Genomic DNA, 23,623 nt, shown 5'->3' with positions numbered 1-23,623 from the left:
CCACTTGTGAAGCTGTCCCCCTGTAGGTGGGGACCAGGGGCTTGAATCCGGGTCCTTGGGCACTGTAATGTGCTCTTAACTAGGTGCACCACCACCGGATCCCTTCATTTCCCTTCTCAGAAAAGCATCTCTCTTAGTGCTCCCCCCCCATAGAATGAAGTACCTTTTATGTTTATTTTCTTTTGTTTTAATACAATATCCATGTCTTTATTTTGATTGGTGAATGTTTTATGTTTAATAAATTTTTATTTGATTATTTTGTTTTTCTTATATTTGATAGGACAAGGAGAAATTGAGAGGGGAGAGGGATGTGGGAGAGAAAAAGAGGGACACCCACAGCACTGCTTCACTTTTTGTGAAGCATCCCTCACTCAGGAGGGGACTGGGGAATTGAACCCAGGTACTTGTGCACACTAAAGCTGTGCACTCAATCAAGTGCAGTACTGCTCAGCCCTGTCATTTTCTTTATAAAAAGGGATTTTTAAAAAATTTATTCAGGGAAGCAGTCAGTCAGAGAGCACTGCTCATCTCTAGTATATGAATTTCTGGGATCAAATCTGGCGCTCCAGGCATGCACATGTCTTGCCTTAGATTGAAGTACTAGATCCTACTGCACACTGAATGTCATCTGAGTAAGTCTGTAAGCCCACAAGTGTCACTCTCTATCCTTTGTGACTTAGGGTCTGAACTCACTAGGCCTCTGGCTTGGAGCTGCCCAATGTGGAGATTGTCACTGGTGACCTCACCTGCAGAGACTGTGGGCCTGGTGCCTGGAGCTGGGTCTGCCAGAACTTGGTGCCAGGCAGGAAGTCCTGTCACATTCCTGCCCAGGGCTAACCTAGCAGAACTCCTCAGCATAGTTCCTTCTCCTGGCCATCTTCTCCATTATTAAACAAACAAACAAAAAACACCCAGAATCACACATTAGGAAGTAGCAATAAGTATAGGTGTGACTTTGAAAGGAAGGGAAGGCAAAACCATAGGAAAAAATTGGGTAAGTATGTATAAATATAGAGAGTTCTAGAAATAATAGTCAACTCACATCTGTGACCTTGGGAGAACTACTGCATTTTTCAGTGGAGGGAATGGGAACACAGAACTCTGGTGGTAGGAAAGGTGTGGAATTATACCCCTGTTGTCTCATACTTTTGTAAATCAGTATTAAATCATGAATAAACAAATAAGAAAAAAAAAACAGAAATACAAAACAAAACAAATAGGAATCAGAAATTCCCCTTTTCTCCATGAATTCTTGTTGAGAGACCAGCCTGGGAGCAGAAAGGTAGAAGTGAATAGGATGTTCAGCGGGGAAGCAATTACAGAAGCCAGACTTTCCACCTTCTGCATCCCACAATGACCTTGGGTCCATACTCCCAGAGAGATGAAGAGGAAAGCTGTCAGGGGGAGGGGATGGGATATGGAGATCTGGTAGTGGTAATTGTGTGGAGTTGTACCCTTCTTATCCTATGGTTTTGTCAATGTTTCTTTTTTATAAAATAAATAAATAAATAGATAAATAAATAAATAAATAAATAAATAAAAGAAGCGAATAGGAGTGTTTCACCAAGCAGTGAGTGAAAAAACATGTGAAGACTTGCTACAGACTGGGCATTTGAGGGATGCTAGTGGTGCTCACTTGATCCTAGGAACAGGGTGTCTCTCACAGACATCTGGAAGATGTCCCTAACTCCTATGGTGCCCTGACTTGAAGCATGAGCCCTGCAGTTGGGCAGATGTGGATGCAGTGCCTGTTCTTGTGCCCTGTGAACTGTGTTGGCTGGAGCCTCAAGCCACATTGTGCTCAAGCTGTGTTGTCAGCCCCATCTGGGAAAGAGGAACAAGTGTGGTACCATCTATTTAGTGTTTGTATGAACATTCAGTGAGAGAAGAACTATACTTTTTTTTTCTTTTTAATATAAGTAACGTCATTGTTCTATGGAATCTTGACAAAGATGAATGTTAAAATTATTTTTTCAAGGCATATTCCTGGACAACAGCTTTCAGAGCGATAGCTTTATTTTCATCATTATTAGTTTTTTTTTTTTTCCTTTCTGACTTGGGAATTAACTTTTTTTTCTGTTTTATTGAATAAGACAGAGAAATTGAGAGAAGAGGGGGGAAGATAGAGAGAAGGAGAGAAAGATAGACACCTGCAGACCTGCTTCATTGCTTGTGTAGTAAACCCTCCCTTCAAGTGGCGAGCGGGGGACTCTAAATGAGATCCTTGAGAGGGACCTTGTGCTTCGTACTGTGTGCACGTAACCCAGTGCGCCACCACCCAAACTCCAGGAATTAACTTTGAAAAGTAGGTTAGGACTGTCTAGAACTGAGACTAGTACTGATGAGCTCAGCTGGAGAAGATCATGTTCTGGGTACTTTTCAGTTCTTTATTGTTGAGTTGTGCTGATTTATCCAAGTGACTAAATTCTATTTGAGGGTTGGGAGGTTCCGAAGTTAATTGTGGAATTCAACATTGCATGTGATTTCTCTTTATCATCATCATTATTTTTTTGAAGGGCATAGACCTAGACCTTACATAATATGTTCGAGTTTAACTTTATTGTATCTTTTTCCCTAGGTGAAAAAGAATGGATTATCTCAGACAGTTAGCCAGGAGGAAAGAAAGAGACAAGAGGTATGTTTTCTTCCAAGTGGGAGATAAAGAACTTTCTGTAGGTGTGTGGGGCCTCTGCTTTCATTGACAGTGTTCACTTCTTCAGCAGTCTTTTTTAAAAAAAATATTTATTTTATTTATTTATTCCCTTTTGTTACCCTTGTTGTTTTATTGTTGTAGTTATTATTGTTGTTGTCGTCGTTGTTGGATAGGACAGAGAGAAATGGAGAAAGGAGGGGAAGACAGAGAGGAGGAGAGAAAGATAGACACCTGCAGACCTGCTTCACCGCCTGTGAAGCGACTCCCCTGCAGGTGGGGAGCCGGGGTTCGAACTGGGATCCTATGCCGGTCCTTGTGCTTTGCGCCACCTGCGCTTAACCCGCTGTGCTACAGCCCGACTCCCTCTTCAGCAGTCTTTAACAACCTATTACGTTGTTCTTTTTACAAAAGCAGTGTGTGATCTTATGGTCATAGTTAAAATATAGCTACATACTAGCCCCCTTCAAATAAGAAAAATTAAAAAAAAATATCCTAAGCACAAGGACCGACATAAGGATCCCGGTTCGAACCCCGGCTCCCCACCTACAGGGGAGTCGCTTCACAGGCGGTGAAGCAGGTCTGCAGGTGTCTGTCTTTCTCTCCTCCTCTCTGTCTTCTCCTCCTCTCTCCATTTCTCTCTGTCCTATCCAACAACGACAACAACAATAATAACTACAACAATAAAACAACAAGGGCAACAAAAGGGAATACATAAATAAAATAAATTAAAAAAAAAGAAAACTAAAAAAAAAATTAAAAAAAAATATCCTAACATCTCTTTAACTTAAAAATAAAAAGCACTGGGGACCAGGTGACGGTGCACCTGGTTAAGTGCACACATTTCAGTTCATGAGGACCTGGGTTTGAGCACCTGGCCACCTGCATGGGAAGAAGCTTCATGAGTGGTGAAGCAGGGCTGCAGGTATCTTTCTATCTCTCTCCCTGCCTCTTGATTTCTGACTGTCTCTACCCAATAAATAAATAAATAAAATAATTTTAAAAAGCACTGGGGCTGGGCGATAGCTCACCAAGTAGAGTGCATTTCTAAGTTTGAGGTCCATCACCATATGGCAGTGCCATGGGCTGCTTTGGCGGAGTAAGCTTTGGATGGTGGAGTAAGGCGTTGGCATCCTCTCCTCTTAAGGATGGTATCACACATGCACAAATCTCTGGGTTTACTCTATGGCACCATATCAGACAAGCAAACAAACAAAACAGGATGGGAGATGACTCACCGAATAACACACACTTTTTTTAAAAAAAAATTATTTATTTATTCCCTTTTGTTGCTCTTGTTTTTATTGTTGTAGTTATTGCTGTTGTTGATGTTGTCATTGTTGGATAGAACAGAGAGAAATGGAGAGAGGAGGGGAAGACAGAGAAGGGGAGAGAAAGACAGACACCTGAAGACCTGCTTCACCCGCCTGTGAAGCGACTCCCCTGTAGGTGGGGAGATGGGGCTCGAACCAGGATCCTTACACCTATCCTTGCACTTTGCGCCACCTATGCTTAACCTGCTGCGCTACCGGGTTAAAACCCTGACACACACACACACACACACACACACACACACACACACACACACACACACACACACACACACACGGATTTCTCTTGTGAAAAAATTCAAGAGCTTTTCCAGGATTCTAACCCTGTTTAAACATCCTGTTCTTTTAAGTTTATTCTACTTCCTTTATCTTTTGGAAGAGATACAAAAAGGTTATGGCAGTGTAGCAAATCTAACTTTGTGGCTCCTCTCTACTCATAATCTAGCTACTTTTAGCTGGATAAATATGATTTTCTTCTGAGTCGTTGATAGCTTCACTGAAAAATGTTTTTAAGAGTAATTACACGGAATGTATATGGGACTGCTACCACCTGTTCCTGTTTTCCTGTGCCTTATTTTATTTGGTTCGTCTTTTTGTTTCAACCTTAATATTTGGGGTCTGATTATAAAAGTGGCTGCTTGTTGTCAAGGTATTTTGGGTCATTCCAACACACATATCAGCAATCTGAAATTTATTATTTCGGGTCAAGAAGAAGGGACTGTTTCCTGTAATTTTTATTATACTTTTCTGAAGGCAGTTGTTCTCATTCAATAAAATTACATAAGCTCTAGGTTAAATAGTTTAAATGACTCCTCTCATTCTTTTTTGATTGTTAGATTTTAAAAGTACTTTAATCTATTTTTATAGTAATTTATTTATTTTATTTTTAAAGTATTTTTATTGGGTGGGGCAGAGAGAAATTGAGAAGGGGAGGGGAGATAGAGAGGGAAAGATACAAGAGTGACACCTACAGCACTTCATCGCCACTTGTGAAGCTTCCCCATTGCAGGTGGGGACTGGGGAGTTGAACTGGGTTCTGTTTATACATGGTGGCATATGCACTTACCCAGGTATGCCACCACTGTCACATTCTTTTTTTTTTTTTCCCCTCCAGGGTTATTGCTGGGTTTGGTGCCTGCACCATAAATCCACGGCTCCTGGAGGCCATTCCCCCCCCTTTTGTTGTAGCCTCGTTGTGGTTATTATTATTGCCATTGTTGATGTTGTTTGTTGTTGGATAGGACAGAGAGAAATGGATAGAGGAGGGGAAGACAGAGAGGGGGAGAGAAAGATAGACACCTGCAGACTTGCTTCACTGCCTGTGAAGCGACTCCCCTGCAGGTGGGGAGCTGGGGGCTTGAACCGGGATCCTTACGCTGGTCCCTGCACTTTGTGCCACATGCGCTTAACCCACTGCGCCACCGCCTGACCCCCACATTCTTTTTTAATTTAAAGGACACAATCTGAAGTCACCGTCACATTCTTATGCTTTACTTTTCATACTGTAGCATCACATAGGTCTCAGAAACACCATAGAGGCTAGGCCAACACATTCAAGTCTGACTCCCCATCCCCAAGAAGTTATAGAAGCTAAAATGGGAGGTAAAATCTGAGATAGCCCCCGGCTCCCCACCTGCAGGGGAGTCTCTTCACAGGTGGTGAGGCAGGTCTGCAGATGTCTATCTTTCTCTCCCCTTTTCTGACTTCCCCATCTCTCTCCATTTCTCTCTGTCCTATCCAACAACGATGACATCAACAACAACAACTACTACAACAATGAAAAACAACAAGGACAACAAAAAGGGAAAATAAATAAATATAAAAAAATAATATTAATAAAAATCTGAGATAGCACCACTAATCTGGCCTACCTCACCCTAGGCCCATCCTTGCAGCTGGGAGCCTGCCTCTGCCATCTGGCTCTCATCAGCCTTGACCAGAGCATAAGAACTTATGGGAAAAGCTTTTGACCAATGTTGATAGCGCTACCAGTAAGTTCAGGGAGGAGGTGAATCTCAGGCCTACAAAGATGTTCTCACACCCTCCCTGAGGAGGAATTCTGTTTGGTTACCATTCTTGGAGGCTCTGAAACTGATTTTTCTGAAGGAGCTAGAGGAATTCCATTCCCAGGGCATTGGTGTCCATCCAAAGATGTGGGTTGGCATTTCATCTTTAATGCATGCTTATCAGGAAAACCACTGGGAGCTTGGCACCAGTAGTCTCTGCAGAGGGTCCTTCTCTCCTTCTCGAGACGCTGACGAGAGCAAAGAGGTGACTCGTTGAACAGACAGAATTGCTTTCAGTTGTCTTGAGTTTATATGAGAGAATTCCTGTGGCTGGTAAGAGTTCTTTAAGGGCAGTACGTACAGTTGCGGTTTCTTAATGTACCTAAGAATATTTTCAGGTTAGTTGGGTTCAAATTAGACAAAAATGCAATCACAGGAGAAAGGAGTGAAGGAGTAGGTTTATCATTATTTTAAAAATCTATTTATTACTTTGCCACCCAGGCTATCACTGGGACTCAGTGCCTGTACAACTCCACTGTTCTTGGTGGCTGTTTTTTTGTTTGGTTGGTTTTTTTGACTGAGAAAAAGAAGAGACACCTGCAACACTCCTTCACCATCTGTGAAGCTTCCCACCCTGCAGGTGGGGAGTCAGAATGACAGAATGAACCAGAGTTTTTCTTTTATAATATGTATGCTCTACCAGGTGAGCCATTACCTGGCCCTGTGAAGGGATTTATTTCTGAGAAATAGTCTTTGGATCCCAATGATGGTTGTAAATCTTTACTGCCAGAACAGTGAAAGCAAGGCTAGAGAAGAGGAGCCTAAAGGCTAACTAAGGTCATAATGAGGCTGTATGGTGGACTCTTGTTTCCTTGTGTAGGTTCTATCCTTGGCCAAGCATGACATCAGGGTACAGTGTCAACTCATTCAACGTTTCATAGCTATACACTTTGGCTTCAGACTTGGGGTATGTGTGCCTTACAATGAAGATAGTCATTTGGTGATTAAGTTTTCTTAATGTTTATTTTTTCTGTACTTTTCAAGGTAGTATATCATTTTTATACTGGAATTAAGAACGTTGTGTTTAGTTCTTCAGTGAAAACAATTTTAAAAGTTTTATTCATTCTTATGAGAGAAAACTAGAGAGTGTGAGAGAGAGAGAGAGAGAGAGAGAGAGCAAGAGAGAGAGCAAGAGAGAGAAAGGAAGAGAGAGATTGAGACATTGAGACACTGAGCATCACTTTGTTCTGGTATATGACAGTGGTAGGAATTGAACCTGGGACTTCTGAGATACCAGGCATGCAAGTCCATTTCTCTATCATTGAGCTATCTTCACAGCTCTCAATGAAAAGAATTAATAGTACCTTTTCTTCTCCTTCCTATCAGGCCATCTTTGAAGTGATATCCTCCGAACATTCCTACTTACTCAGCTTGGAGATCTTGATACGCATGTTTAAAAATTCTAAAGAACTAAGTGAGACGATGACCAAAACAGAAAGTCACCATCTTTTCTCCAATATCATTGACGTCTGTGAGGCAAGCAAAAAGTAAGTTCACTTTGATTTGCTTCTAGTCCTGCTGAAACATGGCCTGCTAATAAATATGAATGTCAGTTCACGTAGGGGGTTATCTCCTGTTGGGAAGTCTCTCATTGATGCAGTTGACTTTTGTCTTCATCCCTTGAAATGGACTTTCAAATGTGTTGCTAGTCATGCATTATAACCTGGACTCAAAGCCCCGACCCCTAGCTGATAGGGGAAGTTTCAAGAGTGGAGGAACACTGTTGCAAAAAAGGTGTTTTTCCTTTTTTCTTCCTCACCCTCCTCCCCCCTTTTCTATCTCTCCCCTTCTATCAAAAAGAAAAAAAGGAAAACAAAAAGCAATAGTTTCTGGGAATAGTGAAACTGGTCGGGAACTAAGTCCCAGCAATTACTCTGGTGGCAAAGAAAGAAAAAAAAAAGTTTTCAGTGGCTGTATGTCTATACATACATGCTAAGCATGTGACTTACTGTCTCAGTAGTAAATTGTACTTGAGTTGTTTCTTCATTTCTTTTCTCTTCCTTACTTGTGCTCACTCTTTCTTTTTTAGTCTTCCTATTTCAATCCCTGACATTGTTTGTGCTAGACTGGTACCATGGTTCTCTTTCTAGCTTTCTTTCTCTCAAAAATAGATAAATAATTAGATCTTAAAGAAAAAAAAAAATCAAAAACAGACATTAAATTTGGAGGGGAACAAAGTAACTCATAATCATACATTTGGACCCAAAAATTACTTCTGTTTACATTTTCATATCCTTATCTTTAATCATGCATGTAAATATTTTTTTAATTTAAACTGTATTTACTTAACAATTTTATGGGAGAGAGCTCTGGCATATGTGGTGCTAAAGATTCAACCTAGGTCCTCGGGTTTGTGAATCAGTGAACCCTGCTCACTCAACCACTGCTGTGAAATTTCTTTTTGAAATACAGTAATATGACCATGATGGTTTCTACAGGTTTTCCCTCCATAGTGCTCTAAGTCCTAGTAGGAATAAATGCAGAACATTTACTTGGTCTATATGGATGGACTTGTGTATCCTTCCAAGAAAGCCACACTGCCTCTCTGTGCCACATACCAGCAACTTGCTAAATGGAGCCACTCAAAGGCGCCATTTTGGTGCATCAAAATGGGTATATTTTGGGAGGTTTGTGTGTTTGCATTGAAGCTGATCAACTGGTCAACTAATGTATCTTGCTCTTCAAGGTTCCTGTTTCATGAGGACTCCTTTTACATAACTGATTCTGTGCCTTTTTTTAAAAAAAATTAAATATGAGGTTTATAAATCGTGTAGATATCTGTGCCCACAAACACCAGGTCTTTGTGTGGGGTAAGTATTCCATATGAATATGGATACTGTTCTTTGATTCCTGCTGGTTGGTGGGGCAGATAGTGAGGAAGGCATATTGCTGTGGATGGGCCCTGTTACTGTGAACAGGTAGGCTGTTCTTGGGAGCACCTCAGAGTTGGGGATGCTTTAGAGAGATGGACTTTGTGTGGTCAGTTCATTAAGCTCACCCACTGTTTAATGGTAGAGGCACTATTTCCGTAACCAAATCATGCATGAAACACAGGAGCCTGGGAATGAAGCTGGGTTGCTTATTTTCAGCAGCTTGCTCCTCTGGGGGAATCTCTCTGGCCATCTTTGATAAGAGAAATGAAAATCTCTTTGCTCCTTCCAGAGAAGAGAGCAAAACAAGAGCTTGAACTGGTGTCTCCTATCCCAAAGGAATTTAGGTTTCAAAACCGGTCTCTTGTATTTTAACTTGAGCTTTAGTTGAAGTATAGAGATAAAGTTTCATATTAGAAAGAATGATGGCTGTCTCATAACTGGAGATTGTTAAAGTCATGGTTTTAATTAGAACATGTTTCCTGAAACCCCAGTGTTGTATTTTAACTCCTCCAGGGAAACATGCTTTGAATGGTGTGACTGGCAAGCAGTCTTACAGAACAAATGACTTGAGAGGTGATTTTCAGCTCGATAACACCAGTTCTTGCAAGAGGGTGTTCTGGTTACTGAGGCCTTTGGACCTAGATGGTGTTGCTGTGTATCAGCAGAGTTAGCCATTTAGGGAGACTTTGCTCTACTTTTTCTTGGGGTGATCAGAGCTAGGTCATTGGAGCTTAAGCAGTGCTGTTGTAGGGGAGATGAGGCTAAAATGTGACCCGTGTAATATCTGGTTCATTGTGCTAATTTGATAGAAAATTGGGGAGAAGATAATTGTTTGCACTTTAAACTTTTATTTAGGCAAAGTGAAAGCACACGCAGAGGAATGGTGTAGTGGTGACACTGGAACCTGTTTTTTTTATGCACTTTATTATTACTTATTATCGTTATTTATTGGGTAGAGATAGCCAAAACTCAAGAAGTGAGGGGGAGATAGAGAAACACCTGCAATACTTCTTCACCACTTGCAAAGCTTTCCCCCTACAGATGGGATGGGGGCTCGAACTGGGGTCCTTGCACATTAACATGTGCACTCAACCAGGCCTACCACCGCCTGGCCCCTTTTATGCACTTCTGAGGCCCTGCCTTCACACCCACACCTATTACAATTTCTCGGTATTCTTTGTTCTTCCTCTTTACTCTCAGGTAAGGGAAACAAAAGACCTGACTTTCTCAGATGATCTTTGAATTCTCTTCCATCTCAGTGATGGGGCCAATACAAAGGTTCCTGGTCACAAAAGTTTGGGGTCCTGGTAGAACTGGGATTCAGGGCCCTCTGGTCCTCCCCTGCCCCAACACCCAACAGTGCCAGTGTTCCTGTGGATCAGTGCAGGGTAGAACGCAGAATTCCCAACTCTACCAACTTCTTTCTGCCTTTACCATGTGTTGATTTCCTTCTGATTCAGATCCATGAAATCCCCCAGTGTCCAGGATCTCTCTGCCAGTGAAGAACCAAACAGGTCTTAGGAGCCCAACAGTTCCGTGCAAAGAATGTTCAGTACCTTCCATATTAGAAATGAATAAGCTGCATTCATAACTGAGCTCCATCCACAGTCTGTGCCTCATGCTTTGGAATACAATCTTTGATTATTCTTGGTTCTGCCATTACTTATCTACATCCTTTGAGGATAATTTGCAGTCAGTAGAAAAAGGCCACCAGGCATGACTCATCGCCATTAGCTTGCAAGAGAATGGCAGCTAAACTGCTTTCAGCTCCAGTTGTTTTAAAATTTAAGATTCTATCAATGGTGAAACACCTGATATTATCAGGAAAATAAAGGTCATTTGTTGAAAACTGAATATTTTGAAGACAACATAGTTCCACACTGTCATTGTTTTGTTTAGAGTGAGTAAATAAGGTTTTTATTTTTTAGTTATTTATTTGTGTGTTGAAAAGTTTCCTGCAACCTGAAAACTAGATGAGCCTTTATTTTGATTTCTTATAAAATGGCGTGTTCTCACCCTTAATGCCACACTTTCACTCTTTGTATCTGGAGCATGCGAACAGTACTGAAGTGTTTTTCAATAACAGCGTGTACAGTTATTTGTAACACAGAAAATAAGCTACTAAAAACTTTCCCTTATGCTCGTTTTTCTTTTTCCCATAACAAACTTTAAACATCGGGATTTTTTTTGGGGGGGATGTAATTTAAAACTGAAACTATGCTTGTCCTTATTTTCTGCAGAGTAAAATAAAAATATCCATCAATGTGCTTTTGTGTCCCGAGGAACTGAATTTGTTCCCAACTTATAATGAGCAGCGAATGCCAAATTCTCCAGTTTCTGGCTTTGTGTGGAAGGGTACATTACAATAATAGTAAACACACGAACTGTACTTACCCAGGAGTTGCTTCTCCAGAGTTTTCTCCCTGATTTTAATCTGATCGTGTTAAAATTGAAATGTCATGAGGACATTAAATATGGTTTTGAATGTGCCTGCTTTAATATCATTTTATGAAATGACTTCATGTTTGAAATAACCGACATCTTAAGTAGTGGCACGTTGTGTCCATGTTGTGAAGTAAGGTTTCCACTTGGTGATTAAATTTCTAAATTTGAACGTGTTTGTCAAGTTTCAAACGTTTTGCAGCATGAATATCAGCATTCCACCCTTCCCGACTAATTTTTAAAGTTGCATTTTCAGGGAAAAACACACCAGGCCCAGAAAGTATGGGACTATGTTGTGAAAACTGGTGACTTTTTGCTCTGAAGTGATGGCTGTGACCATTCCTCCCTCCCCCTGTCCCACTGGGAATTGTTCTCCTCTTACTCTTTATCCAATACAATTAACCCTAGAACCTTTGGTAGATAAAGCAACTGCTCCATATCTGTCAGTGTGGCAGAGAGACGATTCTAGCTAAAAGCAAATTTCTTCAGCTGTTACTTGAAAGATGATGACCTCCAAAAGCTGCTTTTGAAAATATATATCATTTTTTTTTAAATTTCACTGGAAGTGGTGGTGAATGGCTTACAGTACTAACATGTGCACAATTTCTCATCTCCATGTGTCAGGTGTCTGCAAAATACTCACCCTCAATTTAGGTCCTTTTCCACCATCAAGCACCAGGACCTCTAGTGTCTTCCCCTTCCTCCCCCCTCCTACTGCCCACCCTCCTTCCTTAGAGTCCGTTGCTTTGGTGCAATACACCAAACCCAGTCCAAGTTTTACTGTGTCTTTATGCCCTCATTTCTTACGTTGGATCTTGACTTGAGTGAGATAATCTGATATTCATCTCCTCTTTTCGGCTTATCTCACTTAACATAGTTCCTTCAAGCTTCATCCAACATGAAGCAAAGGAGATGACTTTATCATTTTTTTTTTTTTTTTGCATCCAGGAGACTCTGTGCCTGCACTGTGAATCCACTGCTCCTGGAGGCCATTTTTCCCATTTTATTGCCACTGTTGTTAATTGTTGTTGTTGTCATTGCTTTTGTTGTTGGATAGGACAGAGAGAAATGGAGAGAGGAGGGAAGACAGAGAGGTGGAGAGAAAGATAGACATCTGCAGACCTGCTTCACCACTTGTGAAGTTATCCCCCCAACACCGGCAGGTGGGCAGCCAGGGGCTTGAACCAGGATCATTGTGCCCATCCTTGCACTTTGCACCATGTGCGCTTTACCTGTTGTGCTGTCTCCCAGCCCCTGACTTTATCATTCTTAACATGACATTCTTGGACTTAATCTTAGTTCTTTGACTTAAGAAGCATAAGTAAGGAGGCTCATTTGCAGTTCACTTCAAGTACTTGGCAATGGTGTGATTTATTTATTTATTTTTTAAACCAGAGCACTGTTCAGCTCTGGCTTATGGTGTTGTGGGGGATTGAACCTGGGACTTTGGAGCCTCAGGCATGAGAGTCTGTTTGCATAATCATTATGCTATCTACCCTCCGCCCATTGGCAACTCAATTTTGAAAATTTTTTTGGATAAATAAATTTAAAAAATTATTTATTTATAAAATGGAAACACTGACAAGACCATAGTATAAGAGAGGTACAGTTCCCACAACCAGAGCTCTGTATCCCATCCCCTCCCCTGATAGCTTTCCTTTTCTTTTTTTTTAATATTTATTTATTTATTCCCTTTTGTTGCCCTTGTTGTTTTATTGTAATTATTCTTGTTGTCGTCATTGTTGGTTACGACAGAAAGGAATGGAGAGAGGAGGGGAAAACAGAGGGGAGAGAAAGATAGACACCTGCAGACCTGCCTCACCGCCTGTGAAGCGACTCTCCTGCAGGTGGGAAGCCAGGGGCTCGAACTGGGGTCCTTGTGCTTCTCGCCATGTTTGCTTAACCCCCTGCGCTACCACCCAACTCCCTTTTCTATTCTTTAACCCCATGGGAGTATGGACTCAGGGTCATTATGGGGTGCAGAAGGTTGAAGGCCTGGCTTAAGTAATTGCTTCCCCGCTGGACATGGGCATTGGCAGCAATACCACTCTTAGGCATTTATCCAGTGGACACTCAACCACTAATTTGTGGGAGTTGGGCAATAGCACAGCGGGTTAAGCACACGTGGCGCAAAGCACAAGGACCGGCGTGAGGATCCTGGTTCAAGCCCTCGGCTCCCCACCTCCAGGGGAGTTGCTTCACAGGTGGTGAAGCAGGTCTGCAGGTGTCTGTCTTTCTCTCCCCCTCTTTGTCTTTCCCTCCTCTCTCCATTTCTCTCTGTCCTATCCAACAACGATGACGTCAGTAACAATAATAACCACAACAACAATAAAAACAAGGGTAACAAAAGGGAAATAAATAAATATAAATATAAAATAAATATAAAAAATTAAAAAGACTAATTTATAGGAACATATGCACCATGTTTATAGCTGCAGTATTCACAGTAGCCAAAGAGTGGAAGTAGCCTAAATGCCCATCAACAGATAACTGTCTAAAGAAGCCACGGCATATATATTTCATGGGATTCTACTCTGTAGTCAAAAAGGATGATGTTGTGTCCTTTGGGACAAAATGGATGGAAGGAGGTGATTGTGCTTAACAAAAAAAGATGAATGACAATTATCAGATGGTTTCACTCAAGTGTGGAACCTAGAGATTGGATATATATGGACTTGAAAAAAAAAGCACACTTTTTTGATACATTTTAAAAATTTATTATGAAATGGAAATATTGACAAGCAAGACCATAGGATAAGAGGGGTATAATTCCACACAATTCCCACCACCAGAACTCCATATCCCATCCCCTCCCTTGAAAACTTTCCTCTGGGAGTATGGACCCAGGATTATTATGGGGTGCAGAAGGTGGAAGGTCTGGCTTCTGTAATTGTTTCTCTGCTGAACATGGGTGTTGGCAGGTCGAGCCATACTCCCAGCCTGTCCCTCTCTTTCACTAGTGGGCCAGGGCTCTGGAGAGGCGGGGATTCAGAACACATTGGTGAGATTATCTGCACAGGGAAGTCAGGCGGCATCATGGTAGCATCTGGAACTTGGTAGCAGGGTAATGAAGCTGGAGGGTTGACATTCCACACTTGACATCTCTGGACACAATCCGAAGTGAAACATGCTGAGGTGGTACTGATTGCATTGAACGAGCAAGCTTTTTAAGGCTGTGAAAACTATGGTGATTATCTTTGGGAGATGGGAGGATGGGTTCCAGCACTTTGTACATTGTAATCTTAGTATCTGGGAACATACTGTTAATAACAAAGCAAAAAAAATGCTCTGACTTTTTTTCACAACTACATATATTTTACCAGAGGCTTATTGCTAGGATTCAGTACCTGTAGACTTCATTTCTCCTGACAGCCATTTTTCCCCCTTTCCTCTAGATAGAGGGTGACAGACAGAGGTAGGAGGAGAGACTGCAGCACTGTTCCACAGTTTGTGAAGTTTACCAACCCCCCCACAGGCACACCCATGTGCTCTCAAACGTGGGTGCTTATTCATGATAACTTGTATGCTCTGCCTGGTGAACCACATGCTGGCCCCTCAATTGACATAGTTTGCTATGCATTTTTTTATCACTGGCAGTGGTATTTATGTTCACATACATCATCATCGTTTGCAAGGTTTTCAGGAAGTAGCAGGTTAAAGATGATAGCATGGGTGTGTATAGCCTCAAGACGTTTGAAAACATATTCTTAGATATATTCCAAATGGCCCATGACTATTAGTTTTTGCCTGAGCCTGACATCTGATATGCAGGTGGACCCAAGTTATTGTCTGGGGAGATGGTGTCATGGCTAGGCAAAGGACTGGAAAGCTTTATCAGGGAAGAGAGTAGCTCCCAAATATGGGAAAGGTGTATAGATATTATTGATTGTAAACCCCATCTATTTGATGTGATCTGGGGCTCAGATTCAGCATAGAAGCCTATGTGACGTCTGCATCCCTGTAGATCTGAACTTGAATTCTGTGGTTCTAAGTAGGAACATTCCAAGCTGCCCCAATTTCTGGAGCCATCTTCCTTAGGGGTAGATAAGAGTATGTTATCCAACCTCCCTTCAGAGGTTGGCACATTCTCTGCCATTGTTGATCCAACTTGAGGGTCAGGCTATGGGGGTCCCCAAAGGGGTCCATTATGTTGTTCTTGATGGAGATGACCAGTGACAATGGAGAGAGGCATCTATTCGAGGTCTAGGCTCATCATGTCTGTGGAAATCCCAGGGCTCCCTGACTAGGGCCTCAGATGATGGGGTGGCCTGATAATGACCCTGGGTCCATACTCCCAGAGGGTTAAAGAATAGGAAAGCTATCAGGGGAGGGGATGGGATACAGAGTTCTGGTGGTGGGAATTATGTGGAATTAATTGTACCCCTCTTATCCTATGTCAATTTTATCAATTTTTCCATTTTAATAAAATAAAAAAAAACATTCTTTTTGGTCACATGGTACACAAGTACTGTTAGCTCAAAATCTTTGCTCTCCCTGTTTCTAATGAGGATGAGAGCACATTTAACTTCATAGGGTGGTAGGGGAATTAGATGAGATGGTATGTGGAAAAAGCGAGGCCAACTCTCAAATAGCAGTGGTTTTGTTGACATTATTACTATCATTTTGATCACTTGAGTGTGGTCCTCTGTAATGTCTCTGGAGTTTGTGCTGATTATATGTACTCTGTGATAGTCTCTGCCAGTTGGTCTAGGGCCAGGTTAAAGGGCAGATTGAATTTTGTAATAGAACCCAGCACAAAGGTTTGCAAAGAAACTTTTAAGGATACTTATGGGCAGTTGGACAGTCTTTTAATAATCCTCTTTACTTTGCCCGTAGATGAGTAAAACTAAGTGGACTCTGCCCTAATCATAAAGCCAGTTAGTTGTGATTTAGCTCCAGACTATATCCTGAGAGTTGTCTGTTCCTCCCAGCCTGGTGTTTGCCTGGTGCATGGTGGATTCCTTGGACTAGGACTTCAAAACAAGCCCTGACGTGCTCCAGCTGCCATTGAGCCTAGTTCTGCTGACTTTCTGCAGACACTTGGGCCTACTATCTGCACTTTTTTTTTTCTTTCTGCATTGCTTTTGCAAACTCCCTAAATTTATTGATTCTGAAGTTGTCACATTTAGAAGATTTTGACTTGGATAATGATCCTGGTGGGGAGAGAGGAAAGTGTTACCAAGTGTAGGTATTTGCCTGTGATCAATCTTAAGTGAGGGTAGGGCTTGTTGGAAAAAGACATAATGACTGGGGGGTTTGTTGCAGTATTTCATCTGTATCTCATTTACAGCTGTGGGTTTTGAGCCATTACATGGATTTTTTGACTCTGCCAGTTGTGAGTCAAGCAAGCGGGACCACACAGTTTTTCTGGCTGATGGAAAAGATTTTAATGTAAACTCTATGATCTAGCCAAGTTAAATCTAACACTTGACTTAAGCCCAAGGAAGATGGTTGATGAATTCAGTTTCAAAAGCAAGCTCTATTAAGCTTTCTAATTGCTTGCTTATGATGGGATGTTGCCTCTAATTCCTATGCATTAATCACTAGCATCTGGACACCAATTTTGCATTTTCCCAACACTTTTTTGGTTTTATCCGTTAGAGCATCTGACCGAGGACCAAATTAATTATGGGAATTTGCTTCAGATTACTTATATAAAATTGAAGTCAGTGAGTGTTTTTATTCTTTTTGAATGAATTCACCTAGACCACTTGCTCAGAATTACACATACGTTGTAAGTGGGGTTAGGGTTTCTGTCTAAAGAACTAAGTTTCAGGTTGAGAAGATAGCTCTACTAGGTTCCATGCCTGAGACCACAAAGACTGCAGTTTCGATCCCTGGCACTGCTATATACCAGAACTGAATTGTGCACTGGTGCTGTCTGTCTCTGTCCCTTCTCTTTCATTCTCTCTATATCTTTCACCATGAACAAATACACCTTTGTAAAAAAAAAAAAAAAATCAGGTATGCCTCTGCTACAGAGTAATCATCTGGATAAGTGTTAGAATATGTTCTTTTTTTGATGTCTGTCCCAACTGTAGTGACAGGACTCTTATCTCAGATGTGAGTGTCTTTTACCTCTTAGGAGATGGAGACCTTGAAAGCAAAGAACACTTTGTTTCCTGACACAGTTCTGTGACATGTCTTAGACATCATCATCTTGTAATTTCCATGTGAACATGGCTCCCAAAGTAAGGGATTCGTGTGCCTCCATGACCTGGGGTATTGAAGAACTCTCCAGAAACAACTGAAAAGATCACAAAAGTCCCTGGGGTCTCTGAATGTCAGCAAAGTCCCTAATATATTGGGGCTATAGTACAGTATAATTAAAAAATTTCTCAAGTGTTAACTTCTATTAAACACTTTCAAACTACTCTGACAGTGATTTGTGGAAGAAAAGAAAATACATGTTTGGAACTTGCCAAGTGAATTCAGACGAACATTTCCTGCTTCACCTGAAAATTCTGATGTATCCAAAATAAGCTTTTGTAGAAAATGAGTTTGTAAGTCTTTCTAAGGGATTAGATTGAAATAAGAATGCTTTATCCTTCAGGTGCCAATGAAAAATACTGAGCAACCCCCGTAAGAAAATATTTAATTTTTTTTTACAATGTATAAAAGCACTAGGAACAGAGTTTTCCTTAAACATTCTAAAATTATGTCTGGATGCTAAGAGAGGGGTGAATACTATTTAAAATATTAATTTAGTAAGTTATTACCTTCCTCTTGGGTAAGTTTTAAGACTGGATTAGATCAAAACACACTTAGGATTTTAGTTTTTACAAGAATGTTTTTAGAAAATTATCTTGAGGAAAATATGTATCATGAATGGCATACATTAAAGGATTTAACGGATACTTTATCTATATGGTATTTTCTTTGGATTTCCGAAAGTTTTCAGGAAATGATTTGAACTTGAAGGAAAAAAATTGGTGGAAAGGTTCCATAGAAATGCCAAGATTGGCTAAGACTGACCTTGTCACTTGTGGGGGGATTCAAACAAAGATTTCTTTGTAGCATGAAAACTGTGTATAGGAAGGTCTTTGGAATTTCTTTTCTATCAGGGAAGAGTGATAGGAAGCCCAGTCAGGACACAATAGCAGCACTTGTGTTTATCTGCTGAATTCGCTGTCTGTAACTCCCCCCTCTCTGGTTCTCTTACGTCCTGTGTGTATTTGATGGACAGCACTCAGTTTGATATACTGTGCATGTATGTGGTTGATTGCCTTTGAGGAAACTGCTAGGAAAGTGATGTTCCCCAGGAATCTCTGATAGCCATCCACACAAGTAGAAACTTTACCTCAAGCTTTCCCATTGAAAAACAGAAATTATGGGGCCTGGTCAGTGGTGCACCTGGTTAAACGCACACATTATAGTGCACAAGGACACAGGCTCAAACCCTTGCTCCCCACCTGCAGGGGGGAAGCTTCAGGAGTGGTGAAGCAGGGGTGCAGGTGTCTCCATCTCCTCCTCCCCTTTCAATTTCTGCCACTATCCAATAATAACAAAACAAAACAAACAAAAACCAAAACCAGAAATTGTGAAGCTGTGGAATTATCTTCTTAGATTAAAATAATATTTATTCGGGGGTCAGGCAGTAGCACAGTGGGTTAAGCACACATGGCGTGAAGTGCAAGGACCGACATAAGGATACTGGTTCGAGCCTTGCTCCCCACCTGCAGGGGAGTCGCTTCATAAGCGGTGAAGCAGGTCTGCAGGTATCTATCTTTCTCTCCCCCCTCTGTCTTCCCCTCCTATCTCGATTTCTCTCTGTTCTGTCCAACAACAATGACATTAATAACAGCAATAATAATATCCACAACAACGATAAAACAACAAAGGCAACAAAAGGGGAAAAAATTACCTCCAAGAGGAGTGGATTCATGGTGCAGGCACTGAGCCCCTACAATAACTCTGGAGGCAAAAAACCAACCAACCAACCAACCAACCAACCAACCAACCAACCAGCCAACCAACCAACCAACCAGCCAACCAGACAGAGAGAAACTGAGATGGAAGGTGGAGATAGAGAGGGAGAGAGAGAGAGACAGAGAGACTTGCAGCACTACTTCACCACTTTTGAAGCTGTCCCCCTCTGCAGGTGGGGAGCGGAGGCTTGAACCTTGGTCCATGTGCATGGTAATGTGTGCACTCAACCAAGTACGCCACCACCCGGCCCCTCTCTGAGATTTTAATAATATCCAATGCTAACTTATTAGTGAAATTTAATGTTAATTCTAACAACATCACATGCAAGATCAGGTGACTGTTTTCTAAAAAACTTGTATCAAAGATTTAGTTACCTTATCTTTGATGTGGGGAGTATCTGTGGTGTCATCTCATAATTCTTATTTTGTGGCTCTAAAACATGTTAAATATGGGTGAAGAGTGGTTTCCCTTCTTCAAGTTTAAGAAGTTCCTGGGGTTTACTGTAGTGAAATAACCTCCTATTGTGGTTTTTGTTTTAATAACCTCCTATTCTGAACCCTTTTCATTCCTTTTTCTGTTTTAGAATTCCTGGTTACACAATTTCAAGTGCTATTACAACAAAAATGCATAATTTTATTAATTTAGGATATTAGTAGCATTTTGTGAAATTCTTCATGAATTTAGAAATCAAGATAAGAGTTTTGGAAAGGTAACACGAGGGTCAATCTGTTTTTAATGGTCACAAAGTACTCTTCCCAATTTAGGGAGTATAATTATTTAGATTTGGCTGTACTTTTTCCTAGACACTATTAATAAAACATTCTTTTGGGTTCTTTGAAGACCTTTGGATTGGTGAAACTGGAGAAATTTAGTATTCTTTTTGCTTGATTATTGCAAACTTTCTTGGTATGAACCAATCTCTAACTTTTGAGGACTAGCTTTTCTGTCATATTTCTCTTTTCTGAGATGGGAATAGAGAATCTTAACCTGTTCTCGAGCAGATCACTTTGTCTCTCTGCATGTCAGTTGCTTAAGTGGCTTTTCCATCATGATCAGCTTTTCTGATTACCGGAATAATCAAACCAAAGCCTGAGTTCCTTTGTGAGTCTGATATCATCAGCTGACATTAAAATTATTCTTTGCTGCTTTTTCTACACTGCATATTTTCTTTATGAAATTAATATTTAACGTGGTGGATAGGTTTAGGAAAAGTTGGCTTCACAGAGAGTGGGCTTTGCAAATGTTACCTTAAGCTCGGAAGGCTGATTTAACTTAGGGCTCCTCGGTGTGGTAAAAGCCTTTGGGGAAATGATATAAAAATGTGTCTGATTGTATATTGTGCCCCTGCCTACATGTTGTAATTTCTGGCAGGGCTTCACTCAGACCTTAACATGGGAAGTATTTTATATTTCATATATATATATATTTAGCAGGAGATTGTGCATATATTTCAATACTCTATGCTACTGTAGAACAATTATATGAGATTAGTTATTTTTACTTATTAACCTGCCATTATCAATGATTGTGACTTACATCATTACCTCCTTTAGATAGTCAAAGTAACATTTTCAGTGAGTTTGACAACTCAGTTTAAATTTGATGCTGTTACCCAAACACCTTACTTTTATCTTCTGCTAATATCAGATTTTCATAATGTATACTGTAGTTTCATTGCATGTATACTAATTAATATATTGTTGATCTTTTCCCTAATACAAATACAGTAATATTAAATATTAAAATTAATAAATATTTAATGTCAAAATATGGCTGTGCATATAACCAGTGGTTTGCTTGCTTTTTACTTTTCTTCATCTACCTACCTTCCTTCCTTCCTTCCTTCCTTCCTCCCTCCCTTCCTTCCTTCCTTCCTTCCTTCCTTCCTTCCTTCCTTCCTTCCTCCCTTCCTCCCTTCCTCCCTTCCTCCCTTCCTCCCTTCTTCCCTTCCTCCCTTCCTCCCTCCCTTCCTCCCTTCCTTCACCTCCAGGGTTATTGCTGGGGCTCAGTGCCTGCACTATGAATCCACTGTTTCTGGTGGCCATCTTTTTTTCTGTTGTTATTGTTGCTGCTACTGCTGTTGTTGGATAGGAAAGAGAGAAATTGAGAAGGGAGGGGAAGGCAGAGAACGGGGAGAAAGGTAGACAGACACCTTCAGACCTGCTTTACCACTTGTGAAGGACTCCCCTGCAGGTGGGTTTTGTTTTTTTTTTTAAATATGAGAAAGATAGAGGCTGCATGATGTGGAGCTGTGACTAAGCTGTTAATAGGAGGGTAATATTTGATAGCAGGGCTCTGAGCATGAGCATCTCATGTTGGCAGTGAAGGCAAGATGGCAGAAGGCCTGTGCGTGGGTCACCTGCACTTCCTTCATGACTGCTGCTTGCTGTCTTCAAGGAAGGCATGTCAGTACAGTTTGAGAATCCTAATGAATGTGTTTCTTTTCAACAATCTGGGCAGAATTTGAGCTGATCATAGTTTGACATGGGCAGAATCTGCTTTTCCCTTTAGGAGCCTTGCTCACTGCCCATGCATCTGGAGGAACATACTCTACTGTTTATCCCAAGAAACAAAGCTGAGCAGTCCTCCTTCTCATATACACAGCATGTGCAAAATTTAAATTCTACCAAGCGTGCGCAGTGAGAATCTCCCAGTATATAGTACAACTTCTAGAAGTTTCTCTGCATATACAACCACTATGTTTTCAGTGTCGTCATACCATAACCATACATTTTGGATGCATTCACTTTTCTTGTAGTTTGTCAAATAGCCAGAATCTGAAATGGAGAATAACACACTTTTTTTCTCAAAATCTTAAATGTGCATTAAGTTTGGGTGCCTGGTTTTTAGATTTTCCAGCCTCTGAGTAATTCATAAACCTGAGGCTGTGGAGACTATCAGTTTCTCTACTTTAAGGAAAAGTCATCTAACCTTTACTTCTCTAGAAATTTCTTTAACATCATATTCTTAGATTACTTTTTGTTTGTGTAAAAAATTCCTCTAGCTTGTAATTACAGGTTTATTTATTTTTTAAATTTTTATTTCTTTTGATTGACAGGACAGAGAGAAATTGAGAGGGAAGGGGACTAATGAAAGAGGGAGAGAGAGAGAGGGAGAGGGAGAGACGGACAGACAGACAGACACACCTATAGCTCTGCTTCAGTGCTTGTGAATCTTTTTTCTTGCAGCTGGGGGCCAGAGGCTTCAATCAGGGTCCTTGTAGGGGTCAGGTGGTGGCGCTCCTGGTTGAGTGCACCTGTTATAGTGTGCAAGGACCCAGGTTCGAGCCCCTGGCCCCCACCTGCAGGGGAAAACCTCACAAGTGGTGAAGCAGGGCTGCAGGTGTCTCTCTGTCTCTCTTCCTCTCTATTGCCCCAGGCCCTCTCAATTTCTGGCTGTCTCTATCCAATAAATAAAGAACAACAACAAAAAAAAATCAGAGTCCTTGCCCATGGTAAAACATACACTTAGTCAGGTGCACCATAACATGAGCCCACTACAGGTTTATTTTTTCAAACTTACAGATAATGTATTTAAAGTAGAAAGCAGAGATTTTTTCAATTGTGTTAACTGCTAGCTTGACTAAGAGGTAACACATCTTTTTTTCTTCCTTCCTTCCTTCCTTCCTTCCTCTTTCTCTTTCTTTTTTCTTCCTTCTTTTCATATATATATTTTAAGAGTTTTACTTATTGGATAGATAGGAAGAGTGAAAGAGAACCAGAGTATCTGGGACGTGTGCAGCCGGAGATTGAACTCAGAACTTCATGCTTCAGAATCCAATGTCTGTGACACCTCCCAGACCAACTGTTAACTTCTCATAGTAGATGTGCTGCTACTCTTGAGATTGATCTACTCTTTTATGGTGTTTGTGACCGGTAAATTCTTTTCATGAGACTCTGAAAAGAAACTCAGGCCTTTTATCTTATTGTGTAACTTATCCACTCTACCCCAGGCTTCACAACTAATTGAAATCAGAGCCAAGGCTGGAGCCTGGTCCTTTCAATTCGTGACTGGTGGTTTTGTTTATTTATTTATTTTATTTATAAAATGGAAATATTGACAAGACTATAGGAGGATGATAAGGGTACATTTCCACACAATGCCCACTCCCAGAGCTCCATATCCAATCCCCTCCCTTGGGAGCTTCCCTGTTCTTTAGCCCTCTGGGAGTATGGACCCAGGATCATTATAGGGTGCAGAAGATGGAAGGTCTGCCTTCTGTAATTGCTTCCCTGCTGAACATGGGCATTGACATGTCAACCCATACTATCTCTGACATGTTGTCATGTCGATCCCAGCCTGTCTCTCTCTTTCCCTGGTGGATTTAAAGGA

At 41.0% G+C, this 23,623-nt stretch overlaps 1 protein-coding gene across 2 annotated transcripts in view; it reads left to right on the top strand.

Annotated features, from left to right (window-relative positions):
• ARHGEF26 (Rho guanine nucleotide exchange factor 26) overlaps window positions 1–23,623 on the top strand; it is a 141,113-nt gene that overhangs the window by 38,271 nt on the left and 79,219 nt on the right. For both annotated transcript variants that reach the window (XM_007521091.3, XM_060197621.1), the window contains exons 4-5: window positions 2,579–2,635; window positions 7,374–7,534. In XM_007521091.3, coding sequence (XP_007521153.2) covers window positions 2,579–2,635; window positions 7,374–7,534 — 218 coding nt within the window. The remainder of the gene's footprint in view (window positions 1–2,578; window positions 2,636–7,373; window positions 7,535–23,623) is intronic.

This window comes from Erinaceus europaeus, chromosome 9 (assembly GCF_950295315.1).
Source record: "Erinaceus europaeus chromosome 9, mEriEur2.1, whole genome shotgun sequence".
In the NCBI taxonomy this organism is placed as follows: Eukaryota; Metazoa; Chordata; class Mammalia; order Eulipotyphla; family Erinaceidae; genus Erinaceus; species Erinaceus europaeus.
This window is presented reverse-complemented; position numbering and strand designations above follow the sequence as displayed.